Source organism: Apodemus sylvaticus, chromosome 11, assembly GCF_947179515.1.
Source record: "Apodemus sylvaticus chromosome 11, mApoSyl1.1, whole genome shotgun sequence".
NCBI classification, from domain to species: domain Eukaryota; kingdom Metazoa; phylum Chordata; class Mammalia; order Rodentia; family Muridae; genus Apodemus; species Apodemus sylvaticus.
The window spans coordinates 4440473-4461014 of NC_067482.1; the positions used below are offsets into that span (position 1 = coordinate 4440473).

General features: G+C 47.0%; 1 protein-coding gene across 7 annotated transcripts in view; it reads right to left on the bottom strand.

The window, feature by feature from the left end:
• Positions 1-14359: 14359 nt before the first annotated feature.
• Positions 14360-20542, bottom strand: part of Lrrc8b (leucine rich repeat containing 8 VRAC subunit B) — a 66029-nt gene continuing 59846 nt past the window's right edge. For all 7 annotated transcript variants that reach the window (XM_052199795.1, XM_052199796.1, XM_052199791.1 and 4 more), the window contains one exon: positions 14360-15959. In XM_052199795.1, coding sequence (XP_052055755.1) covers positions 15687-15959 — 273 coding nt within the window. In that variant the 3' untranslated portion in view covers positions 14360-15686. The remainder of the gene's footprint in view (positions 15960-20542) is intronic.

Consider the following 20542-nt stretch of genomic DNA (forward strand, 5'->3'; position numbering starts at 1 on the left):
TGATTTTAAATCCAAATCTTGTTTCTCTGGTGTGTTGGCATAACCAGGACTTGCTGATGTTGGAGAGTTTGGTTCAGATGCTGCCATATTGCCTAGATTTCTGTTAGTGGCATTCCTGCGTTTGCCCTTTGCCATCTTGTTCTCTGGAGTTAGTTGGTCTTGTCGCTGGCTGGTGTTTGGGCCTCCTGAGGGGCTCTGGGGCTATTTCTGCAACACTATATGGCTGGGTTTCCCCTGTAGCAGATTGCTGATGTGCTGTCCTCCTCTTAGGTGCCCTTGCAGCCCTAGTGTGCTTTGCCCCAGATTGTGTCTGTGAACCAGATGGTGCCCGTTTGCTCCTTCAGGGAGTGCTGAAGGGTGTATGTTGCCGGGACCTTTTCCGCATGCTGATCACTCTGCTGGGCAGCCGATCTCCCAATCGGGTTGGTGCACACAAGGCTAGCCTAGCTGCTCAGGCCCTGAGTCTAGGCAAAAGCCTGGGAGGCCAAAGTCTGAGCAAAGTTCCCCTCAGGCTATGACTGTTAATTGGGTTTGTCAGGTGCCCAGGATGGATGGCGGCATGCGTGTACTCCCTGAAAGTGCTGGGAGAGTCTGCTGGGCTAACAACCTCCTGGGCGGGTTGACATACAGATGGCCCACCGAGCAGCCCAGGTCTTAGGGTCAGTCCAGGGCCTGTTGGGGCCTAGACCCCCGCTATGTTAGCCTCGGTCTATGCCTGTTAGCCAGCTTTGCCTGCTAGAGCTCTCTGGCATCCTGTAGGCAAAATGGTGGCGCGCACCGGGCCTGGGCAAAAAACCTCCTGGCTGGGTTGGCGCCCCAATGCCCCCGAACAGCCCAGGGCCTGGGTGCAGGCCAATGCCCGTCGGGCTTAGACCCCCGTAATGTTGGCCTCAGGTTATGTTTGCGTACCTCAGTCTGTCCGATCTCTCTGGAGTCCGAGAACCAAGATGGAGGCAAGTCTCTCGTGACTGGCGCGAAGCAGAGTTCCGAAGTGGCTTCTGTGCGGTGAAAGGCACCGTAAATCTGCCACTGCTTGCAGCCTGGCTGGCCAGTGAAGGTCAGTGGTCGTGGGTGCAGGGCCTGCCTGGACCCTGTCACCTTGGTTCCACTGCTGATGGCCCTTCAGCTGGACCAGCCACTGCTGCTGCCGCTGCTGCTACCGGTGTAAGGATATTCATGGCCACACCTTTTAATAGTGCCACTCCCTATGGGCCTATGGGGGGCATTTTTATTCAAATTACCACCTTCCACTCCCTGGCCTCTATAGGCTTGTAGCCATAGCATAATGCAAAATGCATTTAGTCCAACTTCAAGGTCCCCATAGTCTATAGTAGACTCCAATGTGTTTAAAAGTCGAAGGTCAAAGTCTCTTCTGAGATTCATACCCTTTAGTTCTGGGACTCACTATGGCCACACTGGAGTCACAGTGTGACCATAGTGAGTGTGAAATAAAAAAAAAATCTTCCTTTCTCTGGTGACTTGTAGGGGTGTGGGAGTTATTCTGTGATGATCAGTTAGGAGACTCCCCTCTAGGTGTGTCTGAGAGTCGATCTGAAGATGCAAGGCTCACCCTGAATGTGGTCAGTGAAGGACTTTGAGCACCATTGGAGGACTTTCGGCAGCAGGATGATGAAGGGGCTTAAAGGGGGGAGTATAGGGGGTTAGGTGAGTGTGGCTCGGCGGCGTGGGGGAAGGTGTCCAGGCGGGCCCTTGCCTGGGCACCTCTGCCCCTGAGGGACCACACACACACATGGTATAGAATAGAGTTTATTCAGAGTAGGGAATGGGAGTTAGTGGTAGAGAGAGAGAGGTAGAGAGAGAGAGAGAGAGAGAGAGAATAGAGAGAGAGAGAATAGAGAGAGTGGAGGCCGGCCATGACCACATGGAGGGGGAGGAAGAGCCCCAGGGGCAGAGAGGTGAGAGAGTATGGGAGAGCGGAGAGCAAAAAGGGAGAGGAGGAGCAAGTAGCCCCTCTTATAGTGGGCCAGATCTCTGGGGCGGGGCATACCTGGCTATTGCCAGGTAGGTGTGGGGTGGAGGTTAGACAAAACCCCAACAGTCAGTGTCACCCCCAGGAAAGGGTCTCACACTGAATGGAAGGGAAGAACCCCTTGTTCCTTTTCCCAGCGTGGCTGCAATGAATGTGTCTCTTTCTCTGCTTTTCACTCTTACTTGTCTCTCTAGTTCTCCTGAGGATGGGTAGCTAAGCCAGGCTCCTGGCTTTGACCCTAATGACATCACTAACACTGGGTGGAAGTGTTTGTAGCCTGTGCTGGGGAGAACTGGGGGGCGGGGTGGGGGAGAGGGGGCGGAAGAAGGTCGACCAGGAGAGGGCCAGGGAAGTTTGCATCTGAGCCCTTCGCTTGGGAGATCCTTTTCAGGGTCACAGCCTTATCCTTTGTGTCATCAGCTATGATGTCATCTACAAAACTGCTGCTTTTGTCTTCAAGAAAATAAGAACAATGGCCTCCAACACCTGACTCAGCGAGAAGTGAGGGGGAGGGGCAGCTCGGCTTTTGACTTCTTTAGCTTGCAGCTGTGGCTTGCCTGCTGTGAGGTCTGGTATTTAAAGGGCATCCTAAGTGGCACACATCTAAAGATAAGGAGGGTCCGTGGTACTGGATGTACAATATAAAAAGCAAGCTGGGCGTGGTGGGCAAGACTTCAATACTAGCACTTAGGCAGTAGAGGGCGGTGGATCTGTTTGAGGTTGAGGCCAGTGTGGTCTAAACATGGGTTCCAAGCCAGCTACAGCTACTTAGTGAGGCTTTGTCTCAAAAGAATTATGTGTATATCCAAATGTTCTATCATCATCATCATCATCATCATCACCATCATCGATAGAAAGTGTACTTGTCATTTGTTTCTGAGTACTCCAGAGGCTGGGAGGTAAGTACATGCTCAAGGTGCCAGCAAATTCAGTTCCTCCTGTCCCGAGGACTCCTTACAGCGAGGGCTGTTATTGTTTATTGGGGGTTCTGGTTCCAAGCCGCAGACCTCTTCTTAGGACTCCTCCAAGCTAACCCCTTTCAAAGCTCTAGCTCCCGGCATGTTCACAGCTGAGTTAGAATGTCAGCATAGGACTTTCCAGGTAACGCAAACACAGGGATCCTAACAGAAAGGACGGCCATGATGCTTTCACAGAATTTGGCCCTGGCCAAGGGCATTCAGGCAGCCCTCTTCCTGGACCCTCACGGTGTTATCTGTGAGAGAGCTCCTTTATTTTCCAGCTGAACCTGGAAGCGTGTGACTCTCCCAGCGTCGCAAGCTAAGTGACAGCCCTGGGGCGCACACCCTGGGCTTCTCATCCCCAATCCCGTGTTCTTGTATTTCCACCTCTCATACTAGCAGCAGAAACATCAAAAGAGGAACACAAGTCCTTAGTGCTGGCCTTCTAGACAAGATGACTGTTGGGGAAGAAGCCAGAATCCTGTCTGTTTTACATATCCATGAATTATCACAGTTAAATAACTATATGACGACACAGATGGTTCATGGTCTATCAAACATCTGACTAGTGCTTGGCTGACTAACACTTATGTTCTCATGAAACCACTCAGCTAACGCCGCCTTTGGGGTGCTCTTTGGAAAATGATACGCAGGATGGGAAGATCCTGTTTGACATTTATTGGATTTTAGTCCCCACCCCCAACACCCCAAAAAGGATTTCTTGTCTTTTACAAGAATTAGTGTCCTACACAGCACTCAAGTGAAAGTCCTGTTTTTCAGACCCTACAGACGGAGGACAGCTGTTTCTTTACGATTAGAAAGGTCCACTCCACTCCACGTGGCTGACTCAGAAACATTGCATCTTGTTCTGAAGGTTGCAGAGAAATGGCACCAGGCAGATCATTTGAAAACAAGCTCAATCAAAGGAGTTATGCTGTTATGCTGTTACGCAGAGGAGGATGCTTAGACCCAAGACAGTAGGGTGTTACTGAGTGCTTGGCTGCGAGCTCTGCATTTCAAAGTTCATTTTGGACCCTTTCAGATGTCTCCTGCCCTGAGTTCCGGGCTGCAACTGTCTGATTGACAGCTATGCGGGTGAGGCAGGGCTGGAAGTCTTGTTGGGCCAGGCTGGTACCTCGGTGACATTCAGAACTGCCTGGATCATGGAGTGCAAGTAGGAACTTGGCCATCAGGCAAGAAGACTGTTCAGATGAATAGACACTTGCAGTGGGCTCAGAAAAATCCCACTGGATTGTGTGGGCATGTTTGAAATACTCACTATGGAGCTGGGCACTGGCAGCACACATCTTTAATCCCAGCACTTGGGAGGCAGAGGCAGGCAGATTTCTGAGTTCGAAGCCAGTCTGGTCTACAGAGTGAGTTCCAGGACAACCAGGGGTCTACACAGACCTGTCTGAAAAAAAAAAGAAAGAAAGAAAAGAAAAAAGAAAAGAAAAGAAAGAAAGAAAGAAAGAAAGAAAAAGAAAAGAAAAGAAAAGAAAGAAAGAAAGAAAGAAAGAAAGAACGAACGAACGAACTATGGAACCAGGATCATGTCTGGAAGAACATCTCACAGCTTTAGGAGTCAAAATGGCAACCTGTGAATGTTGTGTTCGGAATTTTGCAGGACCCGCAGGAGAGCTCTAAGAACCGTTGGGCCCGGTGCAAAAAACAAAAGAGTCATTTATGAATCCAAGTCAGACTCGGATCGCAAACCTTCCCACTATGCAGGACAGGAGTGCGACCCGAACCTAGAGGGCTTAGCGTTTCATACATCGTAGTCAGGGATTCTTTGGATGTTAGGGTGATGGGGAGGCAACGAGGCAGTTTTCAAACAGGATATCCTTTGTTCAGACGGCAAGGTGAGACTTGGGGTGGGGGTGGGGACTCTTCTGACCTGGGGAGTGACTTTATGGGGCTATCAGGAAGTAGCCACAGCTGCCTGTGACCCCTGATTACCCTTCTTTCATAATCCAAACGTGGGACCCTAATCTCCCCAAGGATGTTTGGTTTTCGCTTCTTTCTCAAAGATAGGTGCCAGCTGCCCCTGGGAAGTGCCTTGCCATTTATCAGTGAGCATGCTGGCCTTGGAGACACCGAGGAGGAGAGGCGGGGCGGGGCGGGGCGGGGCGGGGCGGGGCGAGGCGGGGCGAGGCGAGGCGAGGCGAGGGAGGTTGCTGATTGCCTATTCTCAAGTCCGCATCTGTGGCTCCTCAGGGGTTTTCATTAGGGGGTGCCTCTGTGCAAACAGGGGTAGCGTTATTCAGGCACTGGACCAGGTTCTCTCTGAACTGGCAGGGAGGGGGAGGAAGCCTTGTGCTTGCTGCAGGAAGGAGCAGGGCGTGTGGCGGGCCGAGCCAGCTGCCTGTGCACTTCAGTGAGAAGGCTCCTTAGGGAAAATGCACAGATTCATTGTTGCTATGAGTAAATGTTCAGGTTCGTTCGTGTACGATGTATGTGCGTGGGCAGCTTGCCACGCTAGGACAGCTTTGTGGAGCTGGCTCTCTCCTTTCAGTTTACATGAGTTTCAGGGGTCAAACTCAGGTCATCAGGTTATGTGGCTCCTTGGGTGGCAACTCCACAGTTCAGCCTATTCCCACGTTACCTCCGGTGTTAGGCTACAGAGTGTCACAGTGTTTCGATGCCAGGATTTCCAGACATAAGTTCAGACACCAGATCCTTTTTCCTTCTTAGCCACGTTCCCTCAGAGCTGAGTGGTGCATTTTTGCCAGGACGGGCCCAGCTACCCTCATTGTCCACAGTGAGTGTTTACTTCTCCAAAAGAGGGCGCGAGGCTGAGCTAGAAAGTGGCAAGACTAATTGTTGGGAAAAGACTCTGACTCCTTGTCACCGCAGAGACAAGTGTCCGGATCCTGACAGAACTGACTCAAGGAAGCAAGGGCTCATTTTGATTCACAGTTTCAGGGGCCGGTCACCACTGCAATAGGTTGTCATGGCAAAGGGCTTGAAGCAGTGGTCCACAGTCACAAGGAAGAAAGCCATGAATACTCATTCATGTTCAGTTCATTTTCTCCTTTCAGTCATGAATTTCAGCCCTGGATTAGTATCCCATCCCCCAACCCCAGAGTGGGTGACTCTCCCCACATCAATTAATCTAATCAGGGGTATTCCCGATGGACCAGACGCCATCTCCCAGGTTGTTCTAGGTCTCCTCGACAGTGATTTTTAACCATTACTGGAACACAGCTCTATTGAGGACAGAGGGCATGTACTGCAGGAAATCCCCTGCTTCGCAGAAAGCCTGGTGGTACAGAGTTTCCTCTAGGGGCCAGACAGCGGAGGGTATGCCCTTTGTCCAGGCAGAAGCTGACCCTCTGTATCACACCAGCCTACAGCCGCCTTGCCACATTTGATACTTATGCCCGGAGCTGTAGAACAAAACCCCAGGAACTTCGAGCTCCAGGGATCTGTCCCTGGACGGACCCTGGGCTGGATGACAGCCACCTTCCACCTTCCTTATTAAAGCCAGAGAGGGCAGAGCAGCTCTGAGTTCTGTTCACCTGCACAAGCCAAGGACTTCCTGAGAACTGTCCCTTCAGTGTCACGATGCCCAGCCAACTCTGCCTGCCCCGCTCCTGTTGGTTTTAAGTAGCCTGTCTTTACTGCGTGCCTGGCTCTCAGGTGATGACCTACAGAAGAGTCTTTTAAGGTGATTCTTCGCTCCTTCACTTCTGACGCTTCAAGTTCTTCAGTGAAAAGTTGTGTTCATGTCCTGGAAGTGTATCATGTCAAGGGCCTGGAAAAGAAATGACTGACATGCAAGCACTAGAGAAAGCCACTCAGGCATAGCCCTTGCAGACCATGGGTACCGCCCACTCCCCCAGCAGGCAGCTTAGGCAACAGCAGGTCCACCAGCTCACTAGTCACAGGGGCTGCACAGTCAGATCCAGCCGCAGCCCCCTCCCCACTCCAGTCACGTCTCACTCCAAGAAGCATGTCAATTTTCTTCAGGCCCATCCAATCATTGACTCATTCTGATTATCGGATACAATACCCAGGACATTCAGCTCAATTCTGGCTTTGTAAGAACCTAAAATCCTCTCCGACACCCAGTTTTACAGAAGAGGGAACAGCGGGAAGAGGGCTGGTTTCTTTATCTTCCAACAGGAAAACAGTTTGTGTGACTGGGCACTGCCGTCCCTGGGTGCGAGCAAGCCTTGGGGGCAGCTGATGTGTGGTGATGGAAGCACTTGATGTGTGGAGACCTCACATGCTGCAGGCCTCAAGCAATTTGAAGAACACAGAGAAAAAAAGAGAGCCAGGCCACGGGGCCACAGGGCTGAGGGAGGGCATGAGAGCTTGGGTCCTCCTTTCTCTGTACACAACAGTGTAGACAGCCAGAGGTAAAGCTAGGGCCATAGCTTCTAATCTGGGACACAGAATGAATTCGATAGCGGAACTCGGCCCTCCCTCCTCAGGCTCCAGGGAGCCAAGTCCACAGCAGAACTGGGTCTCTTGCACGTCTGAGAGGCCTGCCAGCATTTCCCTATGATCAATAAGAGTTTGCAGGGACTAAACCTGTAATGTCGTCTCCAATAAAACACACACTGGGACCTTCCTCAGCAACGGGAAGCAATACCACAGTGCTAACAACTCTTCACTAGACAGCGGACCTAGGCCCAGTGGAACTCACCATCCTTCTAATGAGAACAGGCATATGCAAAGCTTTAGGTTAAGCCTCTGAAATAAAAGCTATGTGTGCTTCGACATGTGCAGTTTAAAAAGTCATTTGGATGACATATACATGCCAAAATGTGTTTAAAATGTGTGTGTGTACTGGCGTGCACTTGCATACCAAGTATTTTCCAGAATATTCATGTAGAATATTTGAAAGGGCGTAACAGTTCTCAAACCCCCAAAACTTCTTAGATGTGTGACCTTGGCAGTGTTAGAGTACATAAAAAGTAGAGACTTGGTCTCTAGCTTAAAACCCAGCTGTGCTATCGACTTTCTGTGTAGTCTAACATACAGTTCAATATGGCAGTCACATTGCCTGAGTGAATTTTCCACCTGTTAAATGGAATTCCTGCTACCTACGCTTTAAGCATCAGTGATATTTGAGAAACTCAGAGGAGACGCTTTGGACATTCTCAGGGACAGTAGTCACTGAAGATGCCTTTGAGAGTTGATTTGCTTATGAGTAAAATGGGAACAGGTCCTAAGCCAGCAATGCCCTACACACAGGACGCGCTTCTCGTAAAGGTGTGATTGTAACTGAAAGGGGTGCAGCTTGTTAGGGAGTACACTGGGCCCGGTGAGGCAGGAGATGTGGCTGCTGACCTGGTCTCTTCCAGATACAAGGCTTTGGTTAAGTGCATGCTTGTCAGTTGTTCTCAGTGTGTGTGTGTGTGTGTGTGTGTGTGTGTGCAACACTGCTTCTTCCATCAGCAGGAGGACTGTGCTCTCCCTCACACCACTGACCTTCTCTTGGGAATCTCTCCACGGTGCTTTCTTGCTGGCAAGTTCTATATCTGCAGAGCTAGATTAGAGGGTGACTCACCATCTCAGAAGACAGAAACTAGGATATAAACACTGAGCTTTCCCCTTGCACAGAACAGCTGACCAAGAAAGGCTGTCCACTGTGAAAAGACTGCTTTGTCAACTACTGGTTTTCAAAGGCTCTGAGACCTCTGTGCACTACTATGACCATACCAAGGCAGGGGTGTGCGGCGAACCATTTGGAGGAAAGATGGGCAAGCAGCTTCTTTCACACAGGTGGCATTTGATACCCCCTAGTGGTGCAATTGAGTAACTCTGGGAGGGAAACCTTTCTACTTTAACACCTGTGGGGCTTTTCAAGAGCGAAATAGCCTTTTAATTAGTCACCTGCTAACTCCTGTTGAGAAGGAAGTTGTGGCCAAGAACAAGACACCGGTGTGCCAGGCCAAGCCGAACTACAGGGCTTGGACATTTAGTACATTTGGACAGTTGCCTAGGGTTGCTAATCTGCAAAAGGGCTGAATGTCATTAGAATAATTGGGGATATGGGGCCAGTTAACTCCAGTTTTTTTTTACTGCAATTCTGTAGGTTAACGGATTTAAAGAAAACAATGGAAATTGGCTCAGATCCCATTCAGCATACCGAGTAAACTCTATTTTTTCAGATTTTAAACCATGGCAGGAAACTACCTTCCAGAAAGAGAGACCGGTGAAAATATTAATCTTGCTAAGATAAAGCAACGTGTCCTCTTTGGACCAGTGTCTACTTAATGTTCTTAGAGATGGGATTCAGGCATGGGTAAGGATATGTAAGCTTGGAACACGGGCTGGGTGAGGCTGGTCAGCAGTGGGTGTGGAGGGAAGAGGAGAGGTATTATTGGAAGGAATGTGATCTGGGAAGGGAGGTGGCTGGGACAAGGAGGGGAAGTGCTTGGTGGAGAGGAGAGGTCCAGTTGCTGCTGAGTGTCCCCATGGAACAGGGGTTGTCTCAACAGTTGGGAATGGATGACACAAAGACTGAGCTGTGGGATTTCTTTCTCCCTAGACCCCCAAATCCCTACTGGCCTCTTGGTTCCTACTGCAGAATCATATTTGAGAGGGCAGTGGACATCAAAGCCTGTTAGTTTTATTCGGAGAAAATCAGTTTTCCTCCCTCTTTACCAAATCTATGATGGCTATTCAATCTATGTCTTTCTTCTTTTAAATGGACATCCAATTCTTCATGACCCTCGGGGCCACACCCAGTCTTGTCCCGGTGCCTGGAGGCACCACATGGTGCATTCTTTGCACATCTCATGTGAGATGGAGTGATTGAGACTGAGGCCAGGGCAAGGGAAACGAAATCTGTGCAGGAAATTGGTGTAAGGACCACACCAGGCACGAGAGAGTAGACACCAAGACAGCCTCTCTTTGGTTCCGGCTGTTTCATAACCTTGTAGGTATTTTATACATGTGGTGTTGGGGCCCTTACTCCGTGGGTGAGAAGCTTGGCCAAGATAATTGTACATATTGTTAAATCACAGGAAAACCTTTCCCCTGTGCTATGGATGCCAATTTAATCTACAACTTCTGGAAGAGAAATTACCAGGAGGGTTTAGAATGTGGGGGAAGCGGGGCGCTCAAAGAGAAGTTTCTTGGTGAAAGTGTGATGAGTGGGGATGACCTTGGAGGTTTGGGGTTCAAAGAAAAGCAGGGAGTCTGTTTTCTCTGTTAGGTCAGGTAGCATGAAGTGCATGTTCCCACAGTGAAGAACCCGGAGCCACACTGGCTACACAGAGAGCTTCTGGGTTGCTCTCAGCAGCAGAGGGAGGTAGAGAGTAAGAAATGGCCTGTGCTGTGTGCTGAGCCCTCTGATGGGCACTGACACCAGCCTGCTTAACCCTATGTGTCAAGAGACAGAAAAGCTTGTTCCTTAAGGGTTGAGGAGACAATACGGGCAGACGGAGACTAACTTTTCAGACTTCACACGGACAACGCCTATCCTTCTGATCCTTTTTTTTTCCTTTGGCCTGTGGCTGCTTGGAGGACCGGGGACTAGGGACCACCAAATGGGAACCGATTCAAGGGAAGAAAGCAAACACTAAACAAAAGCTGCAGTTCCAGAGACTCCCATCCAGCCCCAGAGCAGCCCACACTGCCTCTCTCAGTCAAGCCCCCTCACCACATTTGTGAGGTGCCATCTTGGACCAAGGAAGCAAACCCTGCCATGAAGAACCCCCAGGAACTGCAGGCTCCAGGGGGCTGCTGGCCCTGATTCACCTAAGCACTTCCCAGAAGGCCGGGGAAGCCTGTGGCAACTGTGACTGCTGTTCTAAACTGTTTCCCATTCCTACAGACTTGGAGGAGCCTCCAGGCCAGAGGCAGTCAACAATCCAGAGTACTTTCCCTTGTACTGTTTCAAGATTCACATATTCTCACAGTGAGCCCCGATGCTCACTGGTGCTCTGGTATGTGTAAATGCACTCATGTAACAGGGTAAGAAAAGGGTTGTGTTTGTGTATTTGTGTTTATGTGTGTGAATGCAGGTGCTCACACAACAGCTTGTATGTGAAGGTTAGAGGACCTCAGGTGTTGGTGGCCCTTGAGCTTCTGAGCATTCTCCTGCCTCCACCTCCCATCTAGCTGTAGGAAGGTGGGGTTGCAGATGTGGACCACCACGTCCAACTTTACTTGGATGTTGGGAACCCACACTTGGGTCCTCATGTGTTCATGGCAAGTGCTTTACCTGCTTGGGAAAGTCTTTGTTCCAAACATCAAATTATCACATGTGTATTTTGTATACTAATTCTATTTTGTCTGTCGCTAAGCCTGTTGAGAGGTGTCTGTTTTAGAGTTCCTTAGATCTCATTTATCTGGTGCACTGCTCAGTGCTGCTATTAACAGCACATGGACAGGTGGCAAGAAGAGAAGGGGGCAGAGCTGGCTTTTGAGCATCTAAACCTGAGGCTTCCAGATGAAATATGGAGCAGTATGGGTTGAATAGTCATCAGAGATTTGGCACAGATTGCTCCTTCACCAAATCCTTGCATATGCCAATGCAGGCCACCCTCCATCCAAGGCTGCATATTCAGAAAACCCAACAATTGAAATTTATGTGGAGGCATGAAAATGCATCATGTATTACATGACAGTACAGCTGTGTGAGCATCAAGAGACGGCAGCTGGTGCTGGAAGCTGAGCGGAAAGAACAAGGCAACAACAAGGTCAGTCCGTTTCTAGTGATACGTCTTATTTGCCATTTATTATAAAAATGTAACCTTTTTACACAAAAGATACTTTAAAAACAGCAAAATTTACCCAAATCTACCAAATGTAGGGATTTGAATCCAGGGGCCAAAACCATGGAACATAATCATACATTTTCTAGTAATTCACTCCAGATACACGTTTCTGAGTATATGGTAAAAGATAAAGAGCAAACTCCAGCCTCCACTGAGAGCTAACAAAACAAAGATATCTCCATCCAAGATTAGCCCATCCTTCTACTTAGAATGAAACTTAGAATTTTAAGTCTTACTGTACAGTGTTAATATAAAGACAGACACACAACAGATTTGAATGCAGACACGTCCATTCTAACCCTACACCATTTTGTATTTAGAAAATTGCACCATGTCTGTTAGAAATAATGAACATGCAGAAGGCATTCGTAATTGTTTTTCTCAGCTATGGTGTATTTTGTGATAAATTCAAAACTTAAATATGAAATTAAGTTCAACTAGAAGCAATCTCAGCTCAGTACTCTGACTCATATAATCTGTTAATACTTCAGTGTTAATGAAATTGTTCATATTTTTAAAAAAAGGTTTTGGAGAATGCAGTTTATGAAGTCCATTGCAAAAGGTACATAGCAGACACTTGTCATTGGATATAGAAGCTGTGGACAAGAGACAGGAAGGGCACTGTTATGCAGCCTCCCTCAATTTAGCACAGCACATGGGTACACACGAGACACTATTACACACAGGACATTCTGGAGCACTTGATTGTTTACACTGTCTAAATATATATATATTTTTTTCATTCAGGATGCAAAATAAGTCTTCCTTCATCTAATTAGTCTCTTTTATATTTCATATTCTAATGCAATATGCAGTTAATGAGAACAGAGACCAGAAGCTCAATTCTTATAAACAGGGATGATCAAGCTCAGGCGTCACTGCCAATGCTATAGCACAAATACACTGCTACTGTACAGTGTCCATCAGATTCAGTGAGGTGGGCGAGGACAAAACACAGTGTACAGATGGACCAGTGCTATGTGACTATGAAGATGGAAAGATTTACTAAAAATGTAAGGAAACAGTGTCAACACACTGTGTCGACAGAGTAAGTGTTGGCTATTTTAATGAAACCATCAATATTATGTGCTGTTTTAATTAAACATGGTATCAGAATTATGAAACACAAGCAGAACCATTTTATGATCAAAGAATAATGTTATGCCCATAAACCACTTTAGCACACTGCAGCACACAAATTAGAGCTTGCCATTATACTGAGAATCCAACGACAACATGTACCCTGATTCAACCTGTTTATTAGTAACAGAGAAATATGGTAAGACAGAGAAGGTTAAAATGAAAACCCAGTATCAATATGCTGCAGAAATCCATCCTGATGTAGATGAGGGGGAAACTCTGCCTTTGTGGGAACACACAGTACCTACCTTCTCAAACTAGAGTTGATTTTAAGGAAATGGAATACTTCATGATTAAAAGTAATGAACTAAAATGAATTAGTTGCTATCCTCAGACTAACCTATAACCTCTTGCAATTTTTGGGAAAACACTGAAAACTGAAATTTGCAAAAATGAGGCTGTACATCTCTCTATATTTGTGTGTATGCAAATGAACCCACATTATTTTAGTATAGGCCTAAATTTTGGTTTTGATCTACATTTGGTTTTTGGAAAGAATATTTTTATCGTGAGACTTTAATCTCATGATAATTTGGAAGATTTCATTTTCATCAGTAAGGTGACTATCAACACTTAGGTTAGCAAAGCCAGTGCTAATATAGATCTCAGTCTGTCAGGTGGTAAATGTGTTGTCTATTGTCTCAGCGTTAGATTTAAAAGCTACCTCAACAATGATGCATTGGTGATAAATATAAGAGACACTTTAAAACTGTTATATCAAGAGCAATATGGTTTCCACCAGTAACAACAGCCTTGTGTGTTGAAAGCGGCTCATACCTCATAATTGATCCATCTAGGGAACTGCTTTGAGGAGGTAGACCAGTTAGCCAATGATGCATACACTGGAAAACAAGGCACGGGAAATTTCTCTTTCATCAAAGGGAGGCTTAGAAAGTCTGAACTGGTTAGGGTGGAATTTTTTCAGTTCACATGAAGCGTGGTTGATAGTATTGAAACCTCACTCACATTTATGTTCAAAACTTCAGACAATTACAGTCAACTTTGGAATTGGTCCATATGATGATTTTACTGGAAAATGTCAACCATCAACTCACATTGTTAAAACAGTTACAATAAAAAAAAATGCCTGGCTAAGCCAGGGCCTGCCCATAAGGCCCCAGTGATGCCAGTTATGCCTGGGTCCCTGAGAACTTGGACATTCTAACAGAGGCAAGCTTTGCTAAGATGTCCTTTTAGTCTCTCCATAGTGTGTCATGTGGCTTAGGACCTGTGGTATATTCCTTGTAACTAACTCTACTCAGGTTTCCTCCATGAAACTCTCTTCTCTAAACATCAGGCATATATGGCAGCTAAGAGGAGAGACATTTTCATCGTTCTAGAACAATCAGGAGAAAATGACATGCCACACCCACTGTGTTCAGGAGACTCTTGAGAAATGTTTTCCAGTTTGTTTGGTTTTTTTTGTAGATGCAGTTAATGGATTATTTGACAACTATGTCCAAAAAGAGGTGGGTTCATAATGCCTAGATCTATGAGAGAGAAACATACCACAGTGTCCACTTCCCCAGTGTGAGCCAGTCCACTTTATTTATTCAACAATACGCATGACGACAAAGGGCCAAACACAAAGCTCTTTGTCAAGAGGAGCATGCCATATCCCAGGGGTCACAAGGCAGCCTATGAGATGGATGCCAGTTTAATGGGCTCAGTTAGGTTCCGAATAGACAGCTTCTATCATAATCATATCAAGAGATCATGCAAATGGGGGTGGGGGAAACCCTGCATCTTATTTAATGCTTACTAAATTTCTACACAGTATTTTCCAACTAATTTTCCAATCTAGATCTTCCCCTCTCCCCTTGGTTGCAGTTTTTTAAGTAATTGAGGGATTGTACCTGTACTCTTGGACAGCAGCAAGGAGAGGTAGGTGATTCAGCGGCCCTCCTGTCCTCTCACGAGGAAGCCCTCAAAGACGTGAGGGAACAAAAACACAAGGCTTTTGTCATCCAAATTGGTTGCAGTAATTAGTTGCAAGAGTACAAAAGTTTTTGGAGCAGAATGCATATAGACATGAGACTCATACTCAGCCTGAGCCAAGAATCATTAAATTCTTACAGAGATGCACATGTTCACTGCTGACAAAAAAAAAGTCTTCTTGCAGATGCAGCATCTGAGATCATAGAGTAGAAAATATTTTATATTTTGTATAAAAATTCTTAACGTATTTTAAAAAGGCTTTGATGATAGACAAGAAGACATTTGGAGAATGCATTAATTTTTAGGATGCTCAGCAGATCACATGTCCTAGAAACCCTGGCTCCTGTTCTAGGCAAATGCCAAATGTAAGCACTATCCCAGGACTATCAGAGAAACCCAGATGGAGATTCCAGGAAAATGAGAAAGGGGCAGAGGAGTCAGCCAAGATGGAATTCTGCCCGGCGTGATACACGCTGCTTAAGAAATGAAACAATATAGATCAAAGCCAGTTGTGAGCATACATGAAGGAGATTTATACTGATGAGTCTTCATGGAGTCAAATATCAGATTATAAGGTCATATGAAAACATGTATGCAAATAAGTAATGGGTTGAAGGGGGGGAACAGAGTCCTGAAGATAAAATGTGAAAGGTAAGGTTTCCATACCGGCACGTCTCTCAATCCATCTTCAATGTATACTTTTTACATCTCAATAATTTAAACATTTGTTATTCACAAAACAACTCCGGTGTTGATATCTTTTTACTACTTTATTCAGACACTGGGTTATTTGGTAAGATTTTTGGTTATGGTGTGTCATAATCATCGGCCATCTCTCATCTTTATAACTTAGGAAAGTTCGTTCTCCTTTCCTGGGGCCTTTTTAGAACTGCTTTTGCCTAGAGTCTGAACTTTAGGTTAACATTTATCTAAGCACGTCTGTAGACGTTCTGTCACGGGGAGCGGAAGGGAACTGAGCAGGCTGTCCTCAACAATCAGACAACTCCGCTTCAGGGACTGACACCCCTCCAGCTCGACAGGCAGTGTCTCCAAGTAGTTCCCAGTGAGTTCCAGGTGGGTGAGGTTTGACAGCCCCCCCACCAGAGGGGACAAGTCCGTCAGGCTGTTTCTTCCCAAGAGTAGACACTGAAGCTTCTTGCACTGGAACAGCCCGTCTGGTAGCATCTCGATCTACAAGGAGAAAGGAAGTAGGTGAAACTGGTTTTGACTGGTTCTGTACTCACATCCAGTCCCCTTTCTTCAAAAAACTGTGGCTACAGCTCCACAGGGAAGGCATAGCATTGCTTGTAAATTTAATGGCGCAGTGGCCCGTGCCTCTGTGAACATCTGAGCTCTCCTGAGTGAGAGGATGGACATACGATTTAGTTTCGAATACTCCTAATGTGATTCTTAAAGAGAAAGAACTATAGATTAAGGAAAACAAGCCAGAAGCCAGGAGAATCATGATTACTGAGTCCTAGATCAGAAATAAATGACTCCCCAGAGTCCTCATAAAGAACTTATAACCAATGAGCAGTACTCAGAGCCCCCAAGGGCAGGCAGGCTGTGCCCTAGACTGCTTTTCTTAGAGAAGGAAACAAAAAAACTTATTTTCAGTAGTCAATAGAAGCAGAGGTGAAGGAGGAAAAGGTACTGTGTACAAGTACACGTCGCCTCCATGCTCCACAGACACGCTTCTGAGCCCTTCTTCCTGACTCCTCATATCTGTGATAGGATTCATGCAGCACTGTGAGGTAATGTCGAATACCATAAATAACCTGCAAACTGGTTCAGCTTGAGAGCACCTCTCTCCCTGGATTCTCCCCTACACGATGAAGAGGACACCGACGTGTGCAGTGGGATGGATTCACCATGCGGAGGCTTCCAAGGAAGAGGCTGAGCACATCCCATGCCATCAACTCCCTGCCTCCCTGGAGCCTGGGGACGGAGGGGCAGACCACAAAGCTCAACCCTATTGGTCTGTGACAATGTGGGACTGTTAGCTCTTGGGTTCAGGAAGCAGTGTTGTTGTGTATGCATGAGGGCGCTAAGCGATCGATCCTCTGGTGGCCTAATGCAAACCCACGGAGCCAGCTGTGAGGGACAGAGTTCTCCTCAAAAGAATGCTTTTCGTGTAAATTCACAATCTCAAAAACGGCATTGAGAATGCTCATTTCATTCAAAACTGCTCTCTTGTACATGTTCCTGCCCCCTTAGCCCTGCTTACCATGGAAGACACATCTGAGGCTCGCACTGCTATGTCGAACATCCATAGTGACCACCACTGCACACTGAGATAAAGACGTGAGCAAAGGGAGGTCTGCATGCTTACTGCATCTCTTCCCAGGCACAGATGTAACTGTTACCTGTGTGGATTCAGTACTGAAGGAGGCAGGTGGAGTAGAAAGGCCCGAACCGGCTGCTTTCAAAGCTACTCCTGCCAGAGCTCCTTGTAGCTCAGAGTTGGGTCCTGCTTAGACACGCTCAGCTGGGACTGGGGAGGTATGCTGAGAACGGGGTGGAGGGGGGGTGGCAGGCGGAGGGGGGGTGGGGGCTTGGTTCCCTGGCACTCAGTAAACAGTACTCAATGGCCTCCGTGGGTGCCAGCTGCCCAGGCGTGGGAGATGAAGCGCGGAGCACCACATGGGCCTCTCAGCTTTTTGTCTGAGGCAGCCTGCATGAAGACAGCCTTGGAGCTGTGGACATTTTGGGTGGGACAGTTCTGTCTGTGGGGCTGTTCACTGTAATGTTTTTAGCAGCTTTCCTTGTCTCTAGCTGCCAATAAATAATACTCCTTCCACTTGGTCTTAACAACCCCAAATTATCTTCAGCCAATGTCTGTTGAGGGAGCAGAATCACCTCCAGTCTGGAAGTACTTCACACCAGGGATGCGTGTGTCCCAGGAGGCAAGGAGAGCGTGCCAGCACCCACCGCATCCAGGAATCTCATAGTGGCCCCCAAATCTGTGACGACTTATCTTTCCCCTAGGTGCTCATCCAGAGTGACTGCCGGCACCGCTCCGCCTGTGCAGCTGGATTCCTAGTCTTCTTGTGGTGTGTGTGACTGCTGAGGGCCCTCAGGAGAGGAGAGGGACGGCACAAGGAAGTGCACGGGTCTCTGGAGCTGGGACAGTGCCAGAGGCCCTCTGACTCTGCACTGGGGTCACTGAGGTGTCATCTAAGGAACTCAGTCAAGGTCAGTGCCCAGCAGAGGAGTGCAGTCCTAACTTACCTATTCTAACCTGAAGTCCCTAAGTTAGGAAGGGGCTCTGCTAGGGCGTCAAGCTTTTCCTCCAATTGAGTAATTCTATCCTGAGCTAAACTATTTACATTCAAAAAAAATAGTTTACCTTGAAGTTCATAGCGCCAACCACATTTGGCTTGGAACAGTATGTTTTATAAACATGATGCATGGCCTGGGATGTCCCTCAGGTGCTTGTCTAGCATGTATGAAGCTCCAGGTGCACTCTCTAGCTCTGTGTGAACTGTCATGTGGTGGTGCCTGCCTGTCTGTAATCCTAGCATCACACAGAGGCAGGAAGATCAAGAGTTCGAGGTCACCCTTGATGGCGTAAATCTGGAATGCTTGAGATCCTATTTTCAAAAGAAGCTCTATAAAACTGCGCATAATTCTTTGAACATGCCCCTTTCACACCTGCATCTATATTTTTACATTAGTCATTAAGGAATGTTCCATGGAACACTGGATCTTACCACGAGTTCCTAAGAAAAAGGAATCTTGCTCAAATACAAGTGGCAAAGCGAGTCTCTTCTTGGAGAAGCAAAGCATGCATTCACATGTTAAAGGCGCTGAGGAATCCTGGGATGGAAACTGAGACACGCTGGCTGTTTCCATGCAAACCCTCTTACCCTCCTATCAGGGGCTCCGAGGGCTCTGCCATGAACGCCTGTCCCCTGGAGGACTCCCCTGGCTTGGGGACTCTCTACTCATGGCTTGGTGGGAAGCAGATCACTTGCTACTGGAGAAACAGACACTATCCTACTCTTGTGCCCCCAGGCCCCTGCATCTAGAGAATGGTGTTCCAGAAGTGAGAATCTGATGTTTACATGTGGACTTGACACTGACGCTGTTGCAGAGAGACAGCAACAACACAGAACCTCTTCCGTGGGAGGCAACGGTAACCGTAGCTTCTAGAGTGGCGTCCAGGCCCAGCACGGTCGTGCTGTTAACACTGTACGGCTGTGCTTGGTCTCTGCTCTGGTCCCTTCCCTTTCCTTCTTCTTGACTATTCCCCAGGTTTGGTTTTACTATGTGTCCTGTATCGTCCTCTTAGTAAGTGGTATCTTACTCACATTACAATACATGTTTATAAACCCATTATGAATGCCTACTTTATAATTTTCATGAACATTTCAGTTTCCTGTACAGAACCGTGAGAATTCCAAGATTAGATGGTACTTCAACATTGGCATCTCCACCTGAAACGTGAAACCCCCACCTCTCCTCAACAATGACCCCACTGAGTGGCAGAAAACCAGTCTGGATGGGTTCCCTCAGTGCCTTCTTTATGTCAAATGCACATTCAGTTTCCTGGGGACTGTGTGGCCAGATGAGAAAGCTTACCCTGACTGTTCCATTCACCAACATTTGAAATAGTTGAACATGAATACTGAAGGATATTCTCTGACTCCCCACCAACTTTCCACTGCCAGGCCAAACAAATTTCTTTCTTTCTTTCTTTTTTTTTTTGTTTTTTTTTGTTTTTTTTTTTTTGGTTTTTTCGAGACAGGGTTTCTCTGTATAGCCCTGGCTGTCCTGGAACTCACTCTGTAGACCAGGCTGGCCTCGAACTCAGAAATCCGCCTGCCTCTGCCTCCCAGAATGCTGGGATTACAGGCGTGCGCCACCACCGCCCGGCTACAAATTTCTTTTTTACAACAATATATTTTTTTTTTAAAAAAAATGTTACTTCTTCTTTCACAACTCCTAGCATACACTCTGTTGAAGAAAGTCTCTCCTGCGATCTTCATCTCTCACCTCTTCTCAAGTCTCCCCTACTTTAGTGCCCTATCTACCTATGTATCTATCTATCTACTATTATCTATCTAATCTATCATCTACCTACCTATCTATTAATCATCTTTCTATATATGTATGTATGCACCTATCCATCTATCATCTATCTATCATCTACCTACCTATCTATTAATCATTTTTCTATATATGTATGTACCTATCCATCTATCATCTATCTACCTATCAATCATCTTTCTATGTATGTATATATCATCTATCTATCTATCTATCTATCTATCATCTATCTACCTATTAATCATCTTTCTATATATGTATGTATGCGCCTATCCATCTATCTATCTATTATCTATCTACCTATCAATCATCTTTCTATGTATGTATGTATATATGTATGCATGTATGTATGTATGTATGTATGTATGTATGTATGTATGTATCTACCCACCTACCCACCCACCCACCCACCCACCCATCTACTTACTATGTGTATTTATGGACTGGTTGCATGTGTCGTGGTCAGAGGACAACTTGTAAGACATTTCTTTCTCTCCTCCCGCCATGAAGGTCCTGGCGCTTACACTCAGGCTGCCAGGCACCTTTCCTGGCTGAGCCGACCTAACACCTTTCCTTTGTGACCCACTGCCTCTGATTAGAGTTACTGTGTGCACAGACACGGGGGTGTGGTGGGGGACCACAGGAGAAGCGCCTCCCTGAAGTGTCCTCCTCAATGGTCACCCCATCCCTTTGCTCTTTACTCTGCACCCTGAAGGAAGTGT